Source organism: Lathyrus oleraceus, chromosome 2 (genome assembly GCF_024323335.1).
Source record: "Lathyrus oleraceus cultivar Zhongwan6 chromosome 2, CAAS_Psat_ZW6_1.0, whole genome shotgun sequence".
NCBI lineage: Eukaryota > Viridiplantae > Streptophyta > Magnoliopsida > Fabales > Fabaceae > Lathyrus > Lathyrus oleraceus.
This window is the reverse complement of record NC_066580.1, coordinates 17,232,138-17,256,706: the sequence shown is the minus strand read 5'-3', so window position 1 is coordinate 17,256,706 and position 24,569 is coordinate 17,232,138. Positions and strand designations below refer to the sequence as shown.

General features: G+C 37.4%; 1 protein-coding gene across 1 annotated transcript; it reads left to right on the top strand.

Moving 5' to 3' along the window:
- Positions 1 to 1,003: 1,003 nt before the first annotated feature.
- LOC127121667 (uncharacterized) lies at positions 1,004 to 24,569 on the top strand. The gene is made up of 11 exons (XM_051052120.1): positions 1,004 to 1,217; positions 2,208 to 2,279; positions 2,892 to 2,981; positions 3,119 to 3,161; positions 3,279 to 3,385; positions 3,835 to 3,930; positions 4,023 to 4,130; positions 14,007 to 14,018; positions 22,974 to 23,041; positions 23,139 to 23,208; positions 24,495 to 24,569. The coding sequence occupies exons 1-11, from the start codon at positions 1,041 to 1,043 to the stop codon at positions 24,567 to 24,569; spliced, it is 918 nt and encodes a 305-aa protein (XP_050908077.1). The 5' UTR covers positions 1,004 to 1,040.

Here is a 24,569-nt window from a genome sequence, read left to right as displayed (position 1 = left end):
CATATCACAATGGTAGCTCCATTTGAAGGTGTTATTTGACTAAATTTGGTGTAAAATGCTTGTATAGGTTTCAATATTCTGTTGTGGAATTCTCCCTTTTCTTTTATTTTTTATTTATGTCTTAAAATATATAAGCTCTTTAAATTTATAAATCAATAACATTTTTTAAAATATGATTTTGTTTAAAAACATAAACTTATAAATATAAAGTTATTAAAAATATAATATAAATTGAATATTTTAATATTTAAAATGAAAAATAAAATGAGAGAGGGAGAGGGGGGAAATATAGATAAATAAAAAAAAATAACTTTTTGGAAACAAATTGTATTCAATATTAAAAAACAAAATAATTTACATTTATTAAATAAAAAAAATCAAAGTTGATATCTATCTAAACCTATCACTTGAGCTACCTCACCTACCATATATATATAGATACATAATATAGAGAGGAAATTTAACATAAATGTTTTAGTAAAAAAATTACTTTAATTTATTTGATAGTATAATTTAACAGTTTCTTGAGTATTTTATTTTGAAGTGATAATCAATAATCTTTAATGTATTTAATTTTTTTCGATGCCATATGGAATATATATTTTCCTACATTTTAAAAATATTAAATTATATTTGTAAAGAAAGTAATAGAGATTAAAACTATTGAAAATTTACAAATTATGAATAAACATGAAACTGTAAAGAATATATAAGTTTAAGTCTTTTTTTATCAATATTTTTTCTTAATAAAACATCTAGTTTATATAATTAGTTATAATATAATATTATAAATAATAATATTTCAATAAAGTAATAAAATTATTAGAATTATTGAATACTTAATAAAAAGAAAATTTACAATTAATTTTTTTATCTTATATATATATATATATATATATATATATATATATATATATATATATATATATATATATATATATATATATATATATATAATTTTCATCAATGTACTTATACATATATTCATACTAAAGTGATAAAATTGATTTCTTATTGCATCATTTTATTTGATCTAATCTATGACAAATTTTCCTTCTCGCTTGTTCTCAATCAACAAAGATGAGTCGTTCGTAGCTCCTCTTATTGCTTCTACTCAAATTAGCGCAACTGTCAATAGGATGACGTACGCGGAGCGTCTTGTTAGTGAACTCCACAAGCCTGATCTCCAAGAAAACGCTCTTCATTTGCTCTCTAAGGTTCTTACCATTCTATGTTTCACTTTTTCTTCTTTTTTTGTTTTTAATATATTTTATTAAAATCACTAGTAATCCAATTTTTGGAAGAGTTATTTAGTATGAAACTGAATGTGTTTTCGTCATAGATTTAGATTGTTATGTAGCCCTTTTTGCAGATCTAATAATATATTTAGGAAATTTTAAGATAATTTTTGGGTATTTGGGAGATTCAAAAAGCTTCATTATTTACTCTATTATGGGTTAAAATTTTCTTTAATTTTTTAAAAAATAAATATGTTTAAAATATAATTTGAAGCTTTTGTTTGAGTTTTAATATAAGAAATTGATGTTAATTGGATGGAGTTGCATAAATTATTATCAGAATTTTAAAATTTAATTAATTATTGTAAATTTATTTATTTTTCAAGCAACGTCTAAGTCGCACTTTATGAGTCCATGGGATAGAAAGATGTGTAGGAAACAAGGGGAATACAAGAAAGAAAAGACAATAAAAGTGAGAATGTGATATTTAATAGGATTTAATTGAAAGATAATGAAACTTAGAGTAGATAAAAGACCATACACTAGTTATTGGCAGAGTAAATGTAGATTGTTCGATAATTTTCATATCATTTTCTATGCCGTTATTAATGTTTATGTCATGTTGTCATGATTCTGATACTAAGAAGATAAAAAGAATCTATGATAAAAATATCGAACTCATTTCACTACAATCAACCAATATCAGTAGCTAGATAGAAATCAAATCAAGAAAAATATCAATATGTCCATTGTTAGGTCTTATGTAATAATTTAAATCATTTACTATAATGATGATGGCGATATCAAATTTATTTAAGAGAAAATTAGCATTACTACCTCACACGAGTATCACATAATGTTATTCTATTTTGGTATTTGTTATGTCACAATTTAGTTCATACTTGGTAATGTTTCTTGAACTCATCCAATTAAGACACAAGTTTGTTATTTTAAATTTTAAATTTTCATAGAACTGAGTTATTCAAAGATCTCGCACCTTTATTATGGAATTCTTTTGGCACTATTGTGTTACTTTTAGAGGTATGTTATATATAACTAACTCGATATATTATTTTCTTGTTGAATTTCTTTGCGTTATTAGTTTTAGAAAACTTTTCTGTTTGTAATTTTTAGAACCTTACTATATTTTACGAAACAAAATTGGCAAAAGAATATTATATATGTGTTTTGTTTTTGGTGGATTGAACAATAGTTATTTTATATTTGGAGGAACACGAAGTGGTAGTGGATGAAAATATCAACCGTTGTACTTTGTCATATTACATTCTTTGGTGGATTGAACAACAATTATTTTGGATTTGGCGGAACACAAAGTGGTAGCGGATGAAACTATTAATTATTGTCTTTTGTCATGATACACCCCTTTATAACAATTATCATATTTTTTTTTGTTTATCTTTTTAATTTATTTATCTCACTATCTCACTTTCTTCTTATTTCTATTACATAAATCTTTCATCAATTCATGTTTATATATTTTCAATTCTACATTTCAACGGAAAGACAACATTTGTATGTTTACAATTCCCTCGAAATATATATGATTATAAAAAAAGTTAGAAGTAAATGATGATGATATGACATGTTTATTGGATGTCTTATATTTACAAATAGTGATATCTTATTTTACAGGAAATACTTTCAATATATCCTAATATTTCATTGCAAAATCTTACCTCTGCACAATCAACTCGAGTGTGCAATGTTCTTGCACTACTTCAGGTGAGATAAGTTTGTCATGACAAGTTTTGAATCTTGTGTTTAGTATGTAGAAATATTACATTTTAAATTTCCATTTCCTCATATAAAATATATGAAATACATCTCTCTAAGACCTTTTTCTAATATTTTTATTTTAGTGTGTGGCATCTCACTCTGATACAAAGGTGTTATTTCTCAATGGTAATGTCAAATTTCTTATTCATCTTACCTATTATGAATTTCATAAAGGACATGTTAACAAAAAAATAGCATTAGTCTTTTCATTACTCACACTTTCATTTTCTTACTGATATGCAGCTAACATACTTTCGTATTTGTATCCATTTCTTCAAACAACAAACAAGTTGCCACAATTTGAACATTTGAGGCTTTCTAGTCTTGGAGTCATTGGTGCACTGGTAAAGGTATTATATTTGAATTAATTCTACATTTTTGGTAAGCATGACTATTGTTTAGTAAAATTAAGTTTAATATAAATAATTAGGACATTATTATTTAAAGACTCTTAATAAAAGTATAAATTATGATTGAAAAAACATACAAGTTGAGAACTATATATAATATAGTTGAAAAAACTTACAGAACATAAACTGTACTTTTATCTCTCCTATATAAAAATAACTTTCTTTAAAATCTAATAAAGTATTTCATTTTCCCAATAAAAATTACTTTTTAACAAAAATAATGTTTGAAAAAAAACTTAAACACAAACATAACTAAAACAATAAACAATTATTTAAGATTTTTAAATGATTATATAAATTGATTCTTTAATTACATGTGTACCATTATTTTTATTTTTGAAGTGTCCATTATTGTAATAATTTCCTTTTGGTATACTTGTTATTTACAGGTTAGCAACAAAGAAGTGATCAGTTTCCTTCTTTCAAGCGAGATAATTCCCTTGTGTTTGTGCAATATGGAAATTGGAAAAGAAATATCAAAAATGGTAAGAATCTGTATTTTGTAGCCAATTTGTTTCACATATTTATATTTCATACACTTTTGTTACCAATCAATCAAATTTGTATATTTTTGCAGGTACCAACATTCATAATTCAAAAAGTTCTTGCTGATGATGATGGTTTGGCTTATATTTGTGATACAGCAAAACGATTTTTTGCTGTTGCACGAGTTTTGGAGATGGTTGTAGCACCTCAAATTTGCACCCTCCATTCATGCATTCATTTCATTTTTTTAGGTCATTGACATTACATTAACATTACATTAACATTGCATAGTACATTGCATCTCATCAGTCAAGACTGGCATCAAGAGGATTCATCTGTGCAAGAGACCAAACATTCCCATGAGAAAAAGGCCCTATGGTTGTTCCAAAGAGCTTGTGTGAATCAAGGTTCATTTTGAAGCAATTTGACCAAGTGCTAGAGGCTCAAAGTCCACAGTGCAGTTTCAGGTCATTTGGGGCCCATAGAAGTCAACTGAGGGCTAGGAGGTGGAGAAATGGTTTGAGACACTTCAATCATGCCCAAAAGAGGTTTATTCGTCATTACAAATACCTATCTCGAAGAATTTGAGATCAGATCAAAAGTTTCCAAAAATGGAAAGTGACCTGTAATTGAAAGTTTCCAAAAATGGAAAGGTTTTGGTTCAAATTCAACTTGATTGTACATCATCAAAGAGGCTTCAAATGAAATTTTGTCCAACATGAAAGTTGAAGATCTTTCTCTCCCATTTCCAAAAAGTCCAAGATCATGAGCATCTGATGAATGGTTGAGAAGATATGATCAAATCATTGCCAAGTGTGCATGGAACTTCAAAAGGCCATAACTTTTGACTCATAATTTCAAATTGAGTGCTCCTTTTTGCATAATTCTTCTCATGACATGAACTTTCCAAGACATTTATCACTTTGCATGAAAATTGATCATATAATCATTTTCTTATTCATGTGATTTTTGGAGGAAAAATCATGAATTCAAAATTGGTGCATCATATGAGCTTTTTAACCATTCCAACATGTTCATAATATAATGCATGGCCATTGGTTACTGTTCACGTGGGATTGCATGCATGGGGTGAAAAAACCAAATTTTGCATAACACCTCTTTTCTCATTAAAATTTAATTAGCCAAGCCTAAGCATGATTAGGAAATGGATTAACATGTCATATAAATAGCTAATCATAACAGAATTTTCAGGATTCACAATTCTAGATCTAGATTGAAAATTTCCCTCCAAAATTTCTCTTCTTCCAAATTCAAAAATTCTTCAAAGAACAATTGATTTTTATTGCATATTCTGTTTTCTTGATCCTCAATTGGTAGAATTCAAGCCATTGATTGAAGAAATTGGTGAAGAATCAAGCCATTCCATACATGAACATGAACATGGAGTTTTGAAGATCTAGCTAGATCCAAGCCATTCCAAGAGTTGATTTGTGCTGCAGAAGTGGTAACAAGATTGATAGAAGAGAGTTGGATGCTTACCAAGCCTTGAATCTACTACTGCCATTGTTGGAGCTTCAAGAGGTCACATTTTCGCATCTCTTAATTCATGTTTATATGCATATAATCTTGTAGTCCTTTGCATGCTGATTCTACTGATATAAAATTCTTGAAAAATGGACAAGTATTCATGGAGATATGGTGATTTAAAGTCTTGATGCATGAAAATGTTCTTCATCGATTTGTACTTTTTATGAGGATTTAGGCCAAAATATTAGTGGATCCGTGTTCTACTCATTAAGACGAGTCCAACCATGTATAGTTTCAAGAATTCTGCAAAAAAATTGAGTGAAGTTACTGTTCACTCACCGTCTTCATGAGGAAGACGGTGGTTTCCACCATAGGACCGCCGCGTGTGAACAGTGCACACCACGTCTGCAAACCCTAGGGGCGGCATCCAAAACGCTGCCGTTTTGGTCCAGCGAGCGCCCTCCCTTCGATTCCCTGCACCAACGTTTCTTTCATTTTTTTCATTTTATTCCCATTGAAGCGAAACGACGTCGTTTGGTGTGTAGCGCTGGACCACGCTTCGAATCCTGGCTAGGCAACTTCCATTTCCAAGTCATTTCAACATTCATTTTCCATGTTTTTCAATTTTATTTCATTATTTCATGTTACTTCAAAAAAATCCTAAAAAATAGAAGAATAATCCAAATAATTCCAGGTTTTTTTCTACATGATCATATGGATGTCTAGTATTTTATGGTGTTGATTTTATGATTTTACCATGTCTGGATTTTTAATTGTGTTGAATTCTTTGAACATGTGTACATTTGGTCCATGCCTCATTCAAACTAATGTGAAATGCTCAATAATGATCCAATTGACATGAAATTTTGCATGATGATTCTTAACATGATGATTGATTTGTGAGATTTTATTTGGCATTTTTTGCTATTTCCTTCTCTGTTTGGGACACATGGACTTTATGTGTGACAATGTGTGTCACACAATTGGATGTCTTGCTTGTGCATTTTATTTCTAGGTCATTTGAGTTCTGTTGTTCTTGATTTTTGGCATGGTGATTTTATTTGATATGTTGTGTGCTTATAATTTTTTCCAGAATTGTTTGAGTCATTTCTGTTTTGATATGGAATTTTGATTCTTGTTGACCAATTGTGTGCACCTTTTGCTTGTATTGCCTTCTCTTGGTTGAATGATGACCTTGCTTAATGCTTTTGATTTGGTCCTTTTTAGGACATCTTCTTACTTGTTTACACATGCTTCATGTTGAGTATTAGTTTCTGTTTTGACTTGTTACTCCACCTTTGACCCTAGGCTTTGTCCTAGGGGTTTGAACTCACGTTTGAGCTTTGAATTTCAGGTTCAAGCATTCATCTCCATGGTTGATGTTGCATCATCACTTGAGCTTTGATATTTGCTTTTCTTGCTAACATTTGATTGTGTTGTAGGTCCTTGGGTGGACCCACTTGAGTTGCATTTGATTTGTTTGTTGTGTATATTGGAAATCACTATTGTTTGTCTGTTGACTGTTTGTCTGAATACTATACTGATTGTTTGGTTGTTTACACAGGTACTTTAGCCGCTTTAACTCATTGTTTGAGTTGCTTTGCTTTGCTTGTGGTTGGCATACCACCTAGGTAACTTCCTATTCTCCATGTAGTCTGGAAGACCTGTCATGTTATTTTGGCAGGCACCTGTCTGAAGCCCTCCTTAAGAGACAATGTTTGTGCTTGTTTATCTTTGTGCCTTGTAATTCAAGTCCTCCTAAGTGAAGAGGCAATTGGCAGATAGAAGGGATGTGCAATCCATCCCCTGCTATTCAGTTGAGTCATTCATCTTGCTCGCACTACGTGCTGATGCATTTTGAATAAACACCCAAAATCCTGTTGTGTCAGTCATGTGGAATAGAATTCCTCATTCTTGACTCCCACACATTCTTGATTCAAGCTCACCCAGGCCCGGGTTAAGAGCTATGAGGTCTTACCCTCATTACCATTTCATCTGCTCACCCTGACGGTCAATGTCAGTGGTTAAGAGCCTCAGACACCCTTTCTAGTTGGTTTGTTTGTCGAGGTTGATATGACCCCTTGACTAAAGCCCAGCCTTGTTTGAGCCATTTGTTTGCATATAGCGTGTGATACTTGTTCACCTGTGCTTGTGCTTGCTTACTTACTGTTTAGGCTAGCTTGCTTCCTGTGCAAGTTAGGATCTGATTAGAGACCTCAACATAGGGATCGTTTGCATGACAACTTCTAGGCTCGAGTCGTAGTCTCCCTAGTAGTCTGTTATCTCCCTAGTCTCTGGTTAAGATAGAAGTTTTCCCTGTTAAGGGGAACTACGTCGCCCTGATCCTCATACCAGATGAGGTACGTAGGCAGGAGATTGAGCTGATCTCTCCGGGCACCCTTTTTGTTTTGTTGAGTGTGTTTTGTTCGCCCTTTTTCTTTTTCAACCCTTTTGTGTGTGTTAGGGGATGGATGTAAGACCAGCGATTGGCATTCTGTATCCTATTTTGTGTGTGTTTGTTCGGAGTCTGATGTATGTCCAGCGATTGGCATTCGGTTTCTTGTTTGCTTGTTGTTTGTTCGGAGTCTGATGTAAGTCCAGCGATTGGCATTCAGTTTCCTGTTTGTTTGTTGTTTGTTTGGAGTTTGATGTAAGACCAGCGATTGGCATTCCGTTTCCAGTTTGCGGTTGTGTGTTTCGTTTGACGTCTCAGCGTCTTCTTTCAGCGTTTTGTTTGGCGTGCGTTAGCCGAACTACGGTAGCTCTGATTCTCATTCCAGATGAGATACGTAGGCATAGGATGCGATATCCTAGCGAGCTCGTTCCCCTCTTCTTCCGTCTGTGTTTTATTCCAGTGTGTGTGCATTTCTTTGAGCAGTTTATTTAGCAACCCTATTCTATTCTTCCGAGCGTGGATCCCATCGAGTACGATGGATGCGTAGGGGTGCTAATACCTTCCCTTGGCATAACCGACTCCCGATCCTTGCAATCTCTGGTCGTAAGACCATTTCCTTTCCAAGTTTACTTCGAGCGTTTCCTTTCCCGCCTTTGGGATAAATAACGCACGGTGGCGGCTCTGTTTGTTTGCTCTTTCCCGCCGGTTGTTTTTCGCGGATGCGACAGCTGGCGACTCTGCTGGGGACAAAAGAGAAGTTGACCTCTTGCTGGTCCATCTTCCCTAAGCGAGTCAATCCTAGCGCTCTTTAGGATAGTTGTGGTTGCTTTTACTGCTCATTTATTGCATTCATTATTATGCTGTGATTGTATATATGTGCATATGTGTTTGCATGCATCATATTATCATTATGCTGGATTCTGTACAGGTTGGTTCCCTTGATTTTGGGGTGGGTGTTCTGAGTGGGGCTAAAACCCAGGCCCGAGTATACACCTAGGATTAGCGTGGTCTCACGTCTCCTCACTTGCTGTATCAGCATGTTGTTGCGACGTGACATACCACAGCCGAACGAGGTTCATTTGAGAGAGCCCTTCCGTTTGGAGTATTCCACTCAGGTTGGTTTATCTCATCTGAGCTATTGACTTCGGTGACCGTTCTTTCCCGGATCTTTGGTTTAGAAGATCTTATGAGAGCTACAACGACACACCCGAAAGGGCAAACTCGTTGAGTATCTGGTCCAATTGTCGAGACCATTATCCGTCTTAGGATGACCTTGTTAGAATTCACCTGTGAGGGGAGGGTTTGATTCTTGCAAGTACAGGTTCCGTCAGTGATTCTGTGATGGTGATTATGGTTCAGATGGATTTATGGGTCTTTATTTTTGAGACGCCGGAGGTTTGACCGTGGTATTGATCAGAGGGTTCCGTTTATTTCGGATCCCTGGGCTGAATTTGAGGGTACTTGCTCAGATGGTGACTTGGTTCTGAAGTATGGGTTCCAAATGACCTTGGGTTCCAGATGACTTTGGGTTCCAGATGACTTTGATCTATGGTTTCCAGTTCCGAATTCATGCCGAAGCTCTGATCATGTGCCTCGTGATACACAGCCAACCAGTCATGGTCTCATCATTTGCATCAAAGCATGTTTATTTTCAAAAAAAAATAATGCCTAAAAGAAAAAAGTTAACCCGCATATGTATATCCTTTTCAGGATCATTCATGATAAACAGCATACGCATCATACGCATCATACACATATCATTCTTGCATTACAGGTGTTCTTGAACAAGACTTCTCACTCTAGTTCCTGTTTTAGGCAGGATTGCTGATCGTCGTCCGCACCGCTACGCTACGAGACTGAATCAACAGAGAAGTATGGACCAAGTTCAAGCTGAGTTGGCAGAGATGAGGGCTAACATGGCCCAGTTTATGACCATGATGCAAGGGGTCGTGCAAGGGCAAGAGGAGCTGCATGCCTTAGCCCAGAGACAGGAAGCTGTGATTCCACCGGTCAACCGTGCTTCCCCAGAGGGGGTCTCTGTTAATGATAACGTTGTTGTTGTTACTATTCCCGTCAACAACTATGCTGTGGGTGATGAGTTGAGGGGTATCAGGATCAATGGACAACCTCTTGCTGCTGAGACTATTAATGCTAGAGCAACCCGTGCTCCTGTTCGACATCCTGCTCTGTTAGTTGACAGACAAGAGGATATGTTTACCCTTCTCAGTGATGAAGACGAAGTGGGAAGAACTGAAGAGAGGGATAGGAAGGTTGATGCCCTAGCTGAGAAGATCCGTGCCATGGAGTGTCAGAACTCTTTGGGATTTGATGTTACCGATACGGGTTTGGTTGATGGGCTGAGGATCCCTTACAAATTCAAGGCGCCATCCTTTGGCAAATATAATGGCACTTCTTGTCCTCGCACCCACGTGCAGACTTATTACAGAAAAATCTCAGCATATACTGACGATGAGAAGATGTGGATATACTTCTTCCAAGACAGCTTGTCTGGAGCGTCCTTGGACTGGTATATGGACCTGAGGAGAGAATCCATTAGAAGTTGGAGGGATTTGGGTGAAGCCTTCTTGAGGCAGTATAAGCACAATATGGATATGGCTCCAAGCCGAACCCAACTGCAGAGCTTGTGTCAGAAATCTGGTGAAAGCTTCAAAGAGTACGCCCAGAGGTGGCGTGAACTAGCCGCAAGAGTGCAACCTCCGATGTTGGAGAGAGAGTTGACCGATATGTTCATTGGAACCCTGCAGGGTGTGTTCATGGACCGTATGGGAAGTTGCCCGTTCGGTAGCTTTTCTGATGTGGTTATCTGTGGAGAGAGGACTGAGAGTCTCATCAAAGCAGGAAAGATCCGAGATCCTGGCTCTTCAAGCTCTTCCAGTTCTAAGAAGCCATTTTCTGGGGCACCCGGAAGGGGAGAGGGTGGAACAAATGTTGTACACCATCAGAGGAATGTGAACAGAAGACAATATCGTCAAGTCGCTGCTGTGACTATTCCAGCAACTCAACCTCAACAACAGCAAAGAAGACCAACTAAGCAATATCAATATCAATAACATCGTCCTCAACAGCAGGATGATCAACCTCGCAATGGTAATCAAGCTAGTACGAGTAATGAGAGGAAGAAGATCACTTTTGATCCGATTCCTATGTCATACGCAGAACTATATCCCTCTTTGATATAGCGGAACTTGATTACTCCCAGAGACCCACCGGCTATACCCGTCAACCCTCGGTGGTGGTATAAGCCTGATCAGCATTGTGTGTATCATTCGGGTGCTCCTGGCCATGATGTGGACAACTGCTTTCAGTTAAAGAATAAGGTTCAAGACCTTATGAGATCAGGTATTCTGGGCTTTGAGGACGTAGGTCCCAATGTTAATCGAGTTTGAAGACAGCAAGTCCCGGGCTGGCATTGGCTTTTCTTCTGGGGTCTTCAACGAAAGGGTTGTTCAGAAGTGGAGGTTTTATCCACGCCGATCAGAGTGAAGAAGCTGACACTATTCTGGAAGAAGATGCAGAAGATACTGACATTTGTCATCCCTGGCGGGATCTGCCACATTTGGGTCGCTGTGGATGTTCCTACAATCATGCATAAGTCAGAGTAATAATCACTTTGTTTAAAAACCCTTCTCCCGTTCCAAAAGGAGAAGTGATGACATTGTTAGCAACATTTGTGCAATGATATTTTCATTCAAATAAATTCGTGTTAAAACATTTGTTTTTCCATTTGTTTTCCCTTTTCGCTTTTTGCATGAAATTGGTGATCACAAAAAACCCTAAAAACAAGAATAAAAGCAATCTTTTCATCTGCATAATGATTGCCTTGTTTGATTTCCAAAAAGCTTTTCATATCAAAATCATTATGCAGGTTGATTCTAAAACCCATTGAACATAATGATCCAACGCCATCTCCCAATTTTGAATTCCCTGTATTCGAAGCAGAGGAAGATGATGTTGAAAGGATTCCTGACGAGATTTCCCGACTTCTTGAGCAAGAAAAGAAGATCACTCAGCTGCATCTCGAGAATCAGCAAAATAGTCCAACTGGGGCATTACAAATGTAATCAAAAAAAAAGAGGAGGGTGAAAAAAATCAAAAATCAAAATCAAAAATCAAAATCAAAATCAAAATCAAAATCAAAAGAAAGAACAAAGAAAGAAAGAAAAGAATAATAGCACCCTCAAATCCCAAGTTGACTGATGCTGAATGGATTCAGAGTCGTTACGACCAAGTGAATCTGGTCGAAAAGAAGAGATTAACTTCCATGTGTCATGGTCAGTTATATCAGCAGAGAATGAAGAATTCATTCGATAAGAAGGTCAAGCCTCGTGTGTTCCGAGAAGGTGACCTCGTGCTTAAGAAAGTCTTGTCTTTCGCGCCCGATTCCAGGGGCAAGTGGACTCCAAACTATGAAGGTCCATATGTTGTCAAGAGAGCCTTTTCAGGCAGGTGCTTTGACACTTACAACAATGGACGGGGAGGATTTCACTCGTCCTGTGAATTCAGATGCAGTCAAGAAATACTTCGCCTAAAAACAGAATAGCTCGCTAAGTTGAACACCCGAAAGGGCGGCTTAGGCAAAAAGGAGCGTCTCGGTGGATTGAAAACCCGAAAGGGCAATCCAGGCAAAAGTTAGAGACATTGAAAAAAAGAATTTGCATCCCGCTAGATTGAGTACCTCACACTGGGGCAATCTAGGCAAAAATTAGGGATTTGGCAAGTAACTGCATCCTGACAAGACTGTGTTCTACATCTGTCATCCGCCAGAAAATTCTTGATTCGTCGTCGACTGAAGCTTCGAATACATCGAAATTCGGAATTGGTAGAGAAATGGTCATTATGTTCAATGTAGCCCTCTTCCAATATATATCACCAATTTCAAACTTGTACAGATCTATGGAGTCTTGCCATTCGTAGACTACCATTCCATCAAATCAATTTGAGATTTTATCCAATTATTTGCACTCTTATTTGTTTCAATTCAACAAATGTTTTGCATGTTTTAGTTGATAAAATATCATTGTTTTCAAAATAAACAAATCTTTCACAAAATTGTTCTTAAACAAAGTGAACATTCACGATGATGGAAGGATACTTAGGAGATCTGCAGTGCTCTCCCAAGGGTGGTATGATTCCCAACAGGGTAAGACTTTTGTTCATACCTCTGACGTAACTGTATCTTTTTCCTGTAGAACCTTTCATGGTTTCTCCCCAGCATGGGTGCTTTTCTTTGAAGATTCGGTATTTGGTGGATTGACATCCCAGTACTCCATCATTTCCTCAGATAGATCCCCAACGGAGTTGTTGGCATGATGACCTTTATCAATGCCTATCTATCCCCACCAGAGATCTGGTTGCTTCTTGGTATCTTTGACCCCCAGCATGAGTTGCTGTTGTGGCAGTGTCTGCCTGGGCTATGAACTCTTTTCTCCGGTTGTGACTGACGATCCCTCCGGCAACCTCTTGTGGCCTTCCTCCCCTGCAGGATGGTGTTGTCCCCTGATTATCCCAGTCTCCGGCAGATCTCTTTTGCTCTCGGGTGATCTTTTGGCTTTCCCTCTGGAAGGGTAGTACCGGGTGGTTGATTCCGGGACCTATGTGTGTTAGACATGTCTGTTTGTCAGCATTCATCATGCATAATGCATATACGCATAATCATAACATTCAGATATTCATGTTGCATCTTTTGCCATATATCTGTTGATTGTTGTCTCCTGCTAATTGGTGATACAGATCTCTCTAGTAGATCCCCCCAAGAAGATGTTGGTGTGTCTGATCTCTCCATATAGAGTCAGCCCCTTAAGCAGAAAGTGTCTACCATTTCCTTCTGCACTCCGCACTGAGTTATATCCTCGTGGATGACGGTTGTTTCCGTTCCCTCTCTACACACATAACGGGATGGGTTTTCCCTATTGAGTTCTTTCCTCATTAGGATGAGTCTTGATTCAGTTTGCCTTTTTGGATCGATCCTAAATTGGCTTCCTATTGGCTGTCTCTTGTGCCTCCCTGTGGTATAAATGAATAGTTGCTCACTAACCGACACTCATTCATCTTATCCTCAGCGGAAGTTGTTGGCTTCTACCTACTAACCGGTAGTTGTAAGTCCTATCTTTACGGTTTTCTACCTACTACCCGGTAGTTGTAAATCCTATTTTCTCCCATTCTGTTCCTCAGCAGATTGTTGTGGTCTTCTACCTACTAACCGGTAGATGTGAACCCTCTTTTCTCCCCTTTGTGGAGTCAACCCTTGTGCTCATCCTAGTCGATGACGGTTACTTTTCCGTGGTTTTCTACCTACGAACCGGTAGATGTAATCCCCTCTTTGCGGTTATCATTATCCAGTTTTCGGTATTGATAGTCCTTTTCTCTTTGGATATTTGCTTTGATTAAGCAATCTTATCCCCAGCGGGTCTTCCCCTTCCTTTTGGATAATTGCTCTGAGTAAGCCATTTTATCCTTAGTGGGTCCTCTTTCATTCACCGTTTGCCGGTAATGTTTGTGGTTTCCCCTTTTGATTGGTCATCTTTACATACTTAGTCTGGTATCCCGATGCCTTTCTTTTCGGTTGATTTATCCTTTGACAACCTACAACCCGGTTATGGATAATCTTCCATGCGAGAGTGTTATCTACGTTTTGACGGCTATAGATAATACATCTCATGCACTCTTCGGTTGAAGCCCTTCGTGTTTCCCCAGTCGAGTAAGATTCGTTGTCCCTTTGCAGAATCGAATATTCATTCTACCCCAGCTGTTTGGATAATTGCCTTGTTCGCGCAATTTATCCCTAGTGAGTCATCTCTCGTCTACCCTGTTGTTGTTGGTAACGATTGTTTCTCTTTTCGGTTGATTTATCCTTTGACAACCTACAACCCGGTTATGGATAATCTTCCATGCCAGTATATTATCTACGTTTTGACGGCTATAGATAATATATCTCATTCGCTCTTCAGTCGAGGTTTTGTCCTTCCCAGTTGAGTAAGATTCGTATTCCTTGTGGAATCGAATGTCCATCCTTTAACAAGTTTGCTTTCGCTCTCTTCAAGATGATGAGTGTTTTGGAACACACACCAATTCACGATTTCGGTCGATTTATCCTTTGACAACCTACAACCCGGTTATGGATAATCTTCCATGCGAGTATATTATCTACGTTTTGACGGCTATAGATAATATATCTCATGCGCTCTTCAGTCGAGGTTTTGTCCTTCCAAGCTGAGTAAGATTCGTATTCCTTGTGGAATCGAATGTCCATCCTTTAACAAGTTTGCTTTCGCTCTCTTCAGGATGATGAGTGTCTTGGAACACACACCAATTCACGATTTCGGTCGATTTATCCTTTGACAACCTACAACCCGGTTATGGATAATCTTCCATGCGAGTATATTATCTACGTTTTGACGGCTATAGTTAATATATCTCATGCGCTCTTCAGTCGAGGTTTTGTCCTTCCTAGCTGAGTAAGATTCGTATTCCTTGTGGAATCGAATGTCCATCCTTTAACAAGTTTGCTTTCGCTCTCTTCAGGATGATGAGTGTCTTGGAACACACACCAATTCACGATTTCGGTCGATTTATCCTTTGACAACCTACAACCCGGTTATGGATAATCTTCCATGCGAGTATATTATCTACGTTTTGACGGCTATAGATAATATATCTCATGCGCTCTTCAGTCGAGGTTTTGTCCTTCCCAGTTGAGTAAGATTCGTATTCCTTGTGGAATCGAATGTCCATCCTTTAACAAGTTTGCTTTCGCTCTCTTCAGGATGATGATTGTCTTGGAACACACACCAATTCACGATTTCGGTCGATTTATCCTTTGACAACCTACAACCCGGTTATGGATAATCTTCCATGCGAGTATATTATCTACGTTTTGACGGCTATAGTTAATATATCTCATGCGCTCTTCAGTCGAGGTTTTGTCCTTCCCAGTTGAGTAAGATTCGTATTCCTTGTGGAATCGAATGTCCATCCTTTAACAAGTTTGCTTTCGCTCTCTTCAGGATGATGAGTGTCTTGGAACACACACCAATTCCCGATTTCGGTCGATTTATCCTTTGACAACCTACAACCCGGTTATGGATAATCTTCCTTGCGAGTATATTATCTATGTTTTGACGGCTATAGATAATATATCTCATGCGCTCTTCAGTCGAGGTTTTGTCCTTCCCAGTTGAGTAAGATTCGTATTCCTTGTGGAATCGAATGTCCATCCTTTAACAAGTTTGCTTTCGCTCTCTTCAGGATGATGATTGTCTTGGAACACACACCAATTCACGATTTCGGTCGATTTATCCTTTGACAACCTACAACCCGGTTATGGATAATCTTCCATGCGAGTATATTATCTACGTTTTGACGGCTATAGATAATATATCTCATGCGCTCTTCAGTCGAGGTTTTGTCCTTCCCAGTTGAGTAAGACTCGTATTCCTTGTGGAATCGAATGTCCATCCTTTAACAAGTTTGCTTTCGCTCTCTTCAGGATGATGAGTGTCTTGGAACACACACCAATTCCCGATTTCGGTCGATTTATCCTTTGACAACCTACAACCCGGTTATGGATAATCTTCCTTGCGAGTATATTATCTATGTTTTGACGGCTATAGATAATATATCTCATGCGCTCTTCAGTCGAGGTTTTGTCCTTCCCAGTTGAGTAAGATTTGTATTCCTTGTGGAATCGAATGTCCATCCTTTAACAAGTTTGCTTTCGCTCTCTTCAAGATGATGAGTGTTTTGGAACACACACTAATTCACGATTTCGGTCGATTTATCCTTTGACAACCTACAACCCGGTTATGGATAATCTTCCATGCGAGTATATTATCTACGTTTTGACGGCTATAGATAATATATCTCATGCGCTCTTCAGTCGAGGTTTTGTCCTTCCTAGCTGAGTAAGATTCGTATTCCTTGTGGAATCGAATGTCCATCCTTTAACAAGTTTGCTTTCGCTCTCTTCAGGATGATGAGTGTCTTGGAACACACACCAATTCACGATTTCGGTCGATTTATCCTTTGACAACCTACAACCCGGTTATGGATAATCTTCCATGCGAGTATATTATCTACGTTTTGACGGCTATAGATAATATATCTCATGCGCTCTTCAGTCGAGGTTTTGTCCTTCCTAGCTGAGTAAGATTCGTATTCCTTGTGGAATCGAATGTCCATCCTTTAACAAGTTTGCTTTCGCTCTCTTCAGGATGATGAGTGTCTTGGAACACACACCAATTCACGATTTCGGTCGATTTATCCTTTGACAACCTACAACCCGGTTATGGATAATCTTCCATGCGAGTATATTATCTACGTTTTGACGGCTATAGATAATATATCTCATGCGCTCTTCAGTCGAGGTTTTGTCCTTCCCAGTTGAGTAAGATTCGTATTCCTTGTGGAATCGAATGTCCATCCTTTAACAAGTTTGCTTTCGCTCTCTTCAGGATGATGATTGTCTTGGAACACACACCAATTCACGATTTCGGTCGATTTATCCTTTGACAACCTACAACCCGGTTATGGATAATCTTCCATGCGAGTATATTATCTACGTTTTTACGGCTATAGATAATATATCTCATGCGCTCTTCAGTCGAGGTTTTGTCCTTCCCAGTTGAGTAAGATTCGTATTCCTTGTGGAATCGAATGTTCATCCTTTAACAAGTTTGCTTTCGCTCTCTTCAGGATGATGAGTGTCTTGGAACACACACCAATTCCCGATTTCGGTCGATTTATCCTTTGACAACCTACAACCCGGTTATGGATAATCTTCCTTGCGAGTATATTATCTATGTTTTGACGGCTATAGATAATATATCTCATGCGCTCTTCAGTCGAGGTTTTGTCCTTCCCAGTTGAGTAAGATTCGTATTCCTTGTGGAATCGAATGTCCATCCTTTAACAAGTTTGCTTTCGCTCTCTTCAGGATGATGAGTGTCTTGGAACACACACCAATTCCCGATTTCGGTCGATTTAACCTACAACCCGGTTATGGATAATCTTCCTTGCGAGTATATTATCTATGTTTTGACGGCTATAGATAATATATCTCATGCACTCTTTGGTTGAACCCTTTGTTCGTTTCCCCAACTAATTAAGATTCGTATTCCTTGTGGAATCGAATGTCCATCCTTTAACAAGATTGCTTTTCTAGCTCTCTTCAGGATGATGAGTATTTTGGAACACAAACCAATTCACGCCTTGGTCGGTCACCTGTTATATGCCTACAAATCGGTATCCTTGGTGTTCCTTCCTGTCTGCTCCCTATTGCGACCTTGGTCCCCTGTGGAGTCAGATTTTCCTGAGTCGAAATATGCCTCTTCAGGTTTTCCTCAGATTTTTTGGTTGATTGATATCTCTCACCCGTGCACCGGTCTTAGATATTCCTTCTTCCCGAGTTTGTTACCTACTAGCCGGTAACACCTCACCCTTTCTTGCTTCCCCAAGAGAGTCTTTTATAGACAGTTGTTGCTGTATTGGCGTGATCCCCAATACATGCATGTTCCTGGCAGGGACATCTTGTTCAGCTCTTTCCCATTCGTCTGTTGACGTCGGGTCGTTGTCTCTTTACTTCATCCCCCGCATAGTGCAAATTCCAGGTTCTTTTGGTATTCAATCCCTGATTACCTTGAAAGTCTAACAGTCGTTGCTCTCATCCGTTCAGGTTCTCAGTTGATTGAATAGGGGCAGCTGTAGCACCTCAAATTTGCACCCTCCATTCATGCATTCATTTCATTTTTTTAGGTCATTGACATTACATTAACATTACATTAACATTGCATAGTACATTGCATCTCATCAGTCAAGACTAGCATTAAGAGGATTCATCTGTGCAAGAGACCAAACATTCCCATGAGAAAAAGGCCCTATGGTTGTTCCAAAGAGCTTATGTGAATCAAGGTTCATTTTGAAGCAATTTGACCAAGTGCTAGAGGCTCAAAGTCCACAGTGCAGTTTCAAGTCATCTAGGGCCCATAGAAGTCAACTACAAGTCAACTGAGGGCTAGAAGGTGGAGAAATGGTTTGAGACACTTCAATCATGCCCAAAAGAGGTTTATTAGTCATTACAAATACCTATCTCAAAGAATTTGAGGTCAGATCAAAAGTTTCCAAAAATGGAAAGTGACCTGTAATTGAAAGTTTCCAAAAATGGAAAGGTTTTGGTTCAAATTCAACTTGATTGTACATCATCAAAGAGGCTTCAAATGAAATTTTGTCCAACATGAAAGTTGAAGATCTTTCTCTCCCATTTCCAAAAAGTCCAAGATCATGAGCATCTGATGAATGGTTGAGAAGATATGATCAAATCATTGCCAAGTGTGCATAGAACTTCAAAAGGCCATAACTTTTGACTCATAATTTCAAATTGAGTGCTCCTTTTTGCATAATTCTTCTCATGACATGAACTTTCCAAGACATTTATCACTTTGCATGAAAATTGATCATATAATCATTTGCTTATTCATGTGATTTTTGGAGGGAAACTCATGAATTCAAAATTGGTGCATCATATGAGCTTTTTAACCATTCCAACATGTTCATAATATGGTTTTAAGTGAAAATGCATGGACATTGGTTACTGTTCACGTGGGATTGCATGCATGGGGTGAAAAACCAAATTTTGCATAACACCCCTTTTCTCATTAAAATTTAATTAGCCAAGCCTAAGCATGATTAGGAAATGGATTAACATGTCATATAAATAGCTAATCATAACAGAATTTTCAGGATTCACAATTCTAGATCTAGATTGAAAATTTCCCTCCAAAATTTCTCTTCTTCCAAATTCAAAAATTCTTCAAAGAACAATTGATTTTTATTGCATATTCTGTTTTCTTGATCCTCAATTGGTAGAATTCAAGCCATTGATTGAAGAAATTGGTGAAGAATCAAGCCATTCCATACATGAACATGAACATGGAGTTTTGAAGATCTAGCTAGATCCAAGCCATTCCAAGAGTTGATTTGTGCTGCAAAAGTGGTAACAAGGTTGATAGAAGAGAGTTGGATGCTTACCAAGCCTTGAATCTACTACTGCCATTGTTGGAGCTTCAAGAGGTCACATTTTCGCATCTCTTAATTCATGTTTATATGCATATAATCTTGTAGTCCTTTGCATGCTGATTCTACTGATATAAAATTCTTGAAAAATGGACAAGTATTCATGGAGATATGGTGATTTAAAGTCTTGATGCATGAAAATGTTCTTCATCGATTTGTACTTTTTATGAGGATTTAGGCCAAAATATTAGTGGATCCGTGTTCTACTCATTAAGACGAGTCCAACCATGTATAATTTCAAGAATTCTGCAAAAAATTTGAGTGAAGCTACTGTTCACTCACCGTCTTCATGAGGAAGACGGTGGTTTCCACCATAGGACCGCCGCGTGTGAACAGTGCACACCGCGTCTGCAAACCCTAGGGGCGGCATCCAAAACGCTGCCGTTTTGGTCCAGCGAGCGCCCTCCCTTCGATTCCCGGCACCAGTGTTTCTTTCATTTTTTTCATTTTATTCCCATTGAAGCGAAACGACGTCGTTTGGTGTGTAGCGCTGGACCACGCTTCGAATCCTGGCTAGGCAACTTCCATTTCCAAGTCATTTCAACATTCATTTTCCATGCTTTTCAATTTTATTTCATTATTTCATGTTACTTCAAAAAAATCAATAATCCAAATAATTCCAGGTTTTTTTCTACATGATCATATGGATGTCTAGTATTTTATGGTGTTGATTTTATGATTTTACCATGTCTAGATTTTTAATTGTGTTGAATTCTTTGAACATGTGTACATTTGGACCATGCCTCATTCAAACTAATGTGAAATGCTCAATAATGATCCAATTGACATGAAATTTTGCATGATGATTCTTAACATGATAATTGATTTGTGAGATTTTATTTGGCATTTTTTGCTATTTCCTTCTCTGTTTGGGACACATGGACTTTATGTGTGACAATGTGTGTCACACAATTGGATGTCTTGCTTGTGCATTTTATTTCTAGGTCATTTGAGTTCTGTTGATCTTGATTTTTGGCATGGTGATTTTGTTTGATATGTTATGTGCTTATAATTTTTTCTAGAATTGTTTGAGTCATTTCTGTTTTGATATGGAATTTTGATTCTTGTTGACCAATTGTGTGCACCTTTTGCTTGTATTGCCTTCTCTTGGTTGAATGATGACCTTGCTTAATGCTTTTGATTTGGTCCTTTTTAGGACATCTTCCTTCTTGTTTACACATGCTTCATGTTGAGTATTAGTTTCTATTTTGACTTGTTACTCCACCTTTGACCCTAGGCTTTGTCCTAGGGGTTTGAACTCACGTTTGAGCTTTGAATTTCAGGTTCAAGCATTCATCTCCATGGTTGATGTTGCATCATCACTTGAGCTTTGATATTTGCTTTTCTTGCTAACATTTGATTGTGTTGTAGGTCCTTGGGTGGACTCACTTGAGTTGAATTTGATTTGTTTGTTGTGTATATTGGAAATCACTATTGTTTGTCTGTTGACTGTTTGTCTGAATACTATACTGATTGTTTGGTTGTTTACACAGGTACTTTAGCCGCTTTAACTCATTGTTTGAGTTGCTTTGCTTTGCTTGTGGTTGGCATACCACCTAGGTAACTTCCTATTCTCCATGTAGTCTGGAAGACCTGTCATGTTATTTTGGCAGGCACCTGTCTAAAGCCCTCCTTAAGAGGCAATGTTTGTGCTTGTTTATCTTTGTGCCTTGTAATTCAAGTCCTCCTAAGTGAAGAGGCAATTGGCAGATAGAAGGGATGTGCAATCCATCCCCTGCTATTCAGTTGAGTCATTCATCTTGCTCGTACTCTGTGCTGATGCATTTTGAATAAACACCCAAAATCCTGTTGTGTCAGTCATGTGGAATAGAGTTCCTCATTCTGGACTCCCACACATTCTTGATTCAAGCTCACCCAGGCCCGGGTTAAGAGTTATGAGGTCTTACCCTCATTACCATTTCATCTGCTCACCCTGACGGTCAATGTAAGTGGTTAAGAGCCTCAGACACCCTTTCCAGTTGGCTTGTTTGTCGAGGTTGATATGACCCCTTGACTAAAGCCCAGCCTTGTTTGAGCCATTTGTTTGCATATAGCGTGTGATACTTGTTCACCTGTGCTTGTGTTTGCTTACTTACTGTTTAAGCTAGCTTGCTTCCTGTGCAAGTTAGGATCTGATTAGAGACCTCAACATAGGGATCGTTTGCATGACAACTTCTAGGCTCGAGTCGTAGTCTCCCTAGTAGTCTGTTATCTCCCTAGTCTCTGGTTAAGATAGAAGTTTTCCCTGTTAAGGGGAACTACGTCGCCCTGATCCTCATACCAGATGAGGTACGTAGGCAGGAGATTGAGCTGATCTCTCCGGGCGCCCTTTTTGTTTTGTTGAGTGTGTTTTGTTCGCCCTTTTTCTTTTTCAACCCTTTTGTGTGTGTTAGGGGATGGATGTAAGACCAGCGATTGGCATTCTGTATCCTATTTTGCGTGTGTTTGTTCGGAGTCTGATGTAAGTCCAGCGATTGGCATTCGGTTTCTTGTTTGCTTGTTGTTTGTTCGGAGTCTGACGTAAGTCCAACGATTGGCATTCAGTTTCCTGTTTGTTTATTGTTTGTTTGGAGTCTGATGTAAGACCAGCGATTGGCATTCCGTTTACAGTTTGCGGTTGTGTGTTTCGTTTGACGTCTCAGCGTCTTCTTTCAGCGTTTTGTTTGGCATGCGTTAGCCGAACTACTGTAGCTCTGATTCTCATTCCAGATGAGATACGTAGGCATAGGATGCGATATCCTAGCGAGCTCGTTCCCCTCTTCTTCCATCTGTGTTTTATTCCAGTGTGTGTGCATTTTTTTGAGCAGTTTATTTAGCAACCCTATTCTATTCTTCCGAGCATGGATCCCATCGAGTACGATGGATGCGTAGGGGTGCTAATACCTTCCCTTCGCATAACCGACTCCCGATCCTTACAATCGCTGGTCGTAAGACCATTTCCTTTCCAGGTTTACTTCGAGCGTTTCCTTTCCCGCCTTTGGGATAAATAACGCACGGTGGCGGCTCTGTTTGTTTGCTCTTTCCCGCCGGTTGTTTTTCGCGGATGCGACAATGGTGTTGAAAAGTACCGAGAAACAACACTCACCTCGGCTTTTGAAGCTCATAATCTCGTGTTATTCTCGTTTATCAGATAATCACAGGTTAATTGAGAAGAAACACAATCTTAAGTATGTTGATTGAATATGACCTTTTCATTATTTTAAATTTTTTAATAAAAATTATTTCATATTAAAGCAGAGCTGGAATTGCAGTAACAAGTTGTCTTCCAATTATGCTCACAAATCGCACCTTCAATAATTACCTTCGTGTAAGTACTTCTTATTACCTAACTAGGTACAATCTTGAAGTCATTTGGTATACATGATATGATCTGACATAATATGTAATAATATGATATTATAAGACCTACTATTTTTTTCTATTAGATTAAATATTATAATCTCCCTCAATAAAAGCAAATAAGTGGAGTGTCGTAGGCTAAAACATGTGCTCTGTGCTTAGATGTGACTGAAACTAGCAGTTAAGTTGATGTAACGGGACATGTTTCACTCTTTATCAACACAAAAAAAAACAATAATTGTTAAGATTCTCAAATTGAGTGAGATATGGTTACCATGTGTCATAAGGGGGAAATTCAAACCTTACAAACTATTCTCGTAAGGATTGAGTCAAATTCTAAAATATTTGTTGGGCCGCCTATTGTCAAGACACTTCTATTGGGCCAAATAAGAGTGTGTTAAGAAATTGACATTAAATGAAATGTGACTTAATTGTTTATAAATGAAGAATAATGTGTATCTTACATACAATTATGTAAATGTTTAATTAGATCAACCTAAATTATAAGAACAATACATGCTAGCTATGAAGCACAAACATTTATAGTAGCATGAGTGTCATGGTGCGTGACACTTATTTGATACTCATACAATATATGTAGAGTCAGTCAAGTGTGAGAAAATTCAAACAAATATCTTTAAAAATTAGGTTTATTTTTTATTAGGCATTCTTTGAATGGATGTCCAACACTTATATAATACCCATACATCATATGTCTGGCAATTCAAATAAGTAATAAAAAAGTCAAATAATTGTCTGAAAAAATAGTTTTTTTTGCTTTGATACTCTATAAATCAATGTCTGACACTCGTATGACACTCATACAACACATGTCGAACAATTCAGACTACTGTTTCAAATATTATTATATTTTTTGTTTGCTTCAATGCCTCTTATATATTATTTTGAACAAATCTGACACACATCTAAAATGGTTAAATGTTTATTGAAGTAAGGTTATCAATGAAAAATTATAGATGTTAATTTTGATTAGAATATTTTTTACTCTTTTAGTAATAAATGGGTCAATGAAGGTCAAATACTATAATATATATATATATATATATATATATATATATATATATATATATATATATATATATATATATATATAGATATTGTGTCCTATATTTATAAAAATTTTCGATGTTAGAGTATATGTGTCGTGTCGTATCCTATTATCCGTTTCAGAATCCTTGCTTCATAACTTTCTAGTATAGAACTTCACAATTTTTCAATGCTTAATGCTTTCAGGAAGATCCAACAACTTGGAGGTTGGTTGAGCATTTGTTTGAAAATGTAGGGCTAAATCAAGTTACATTAGTATAA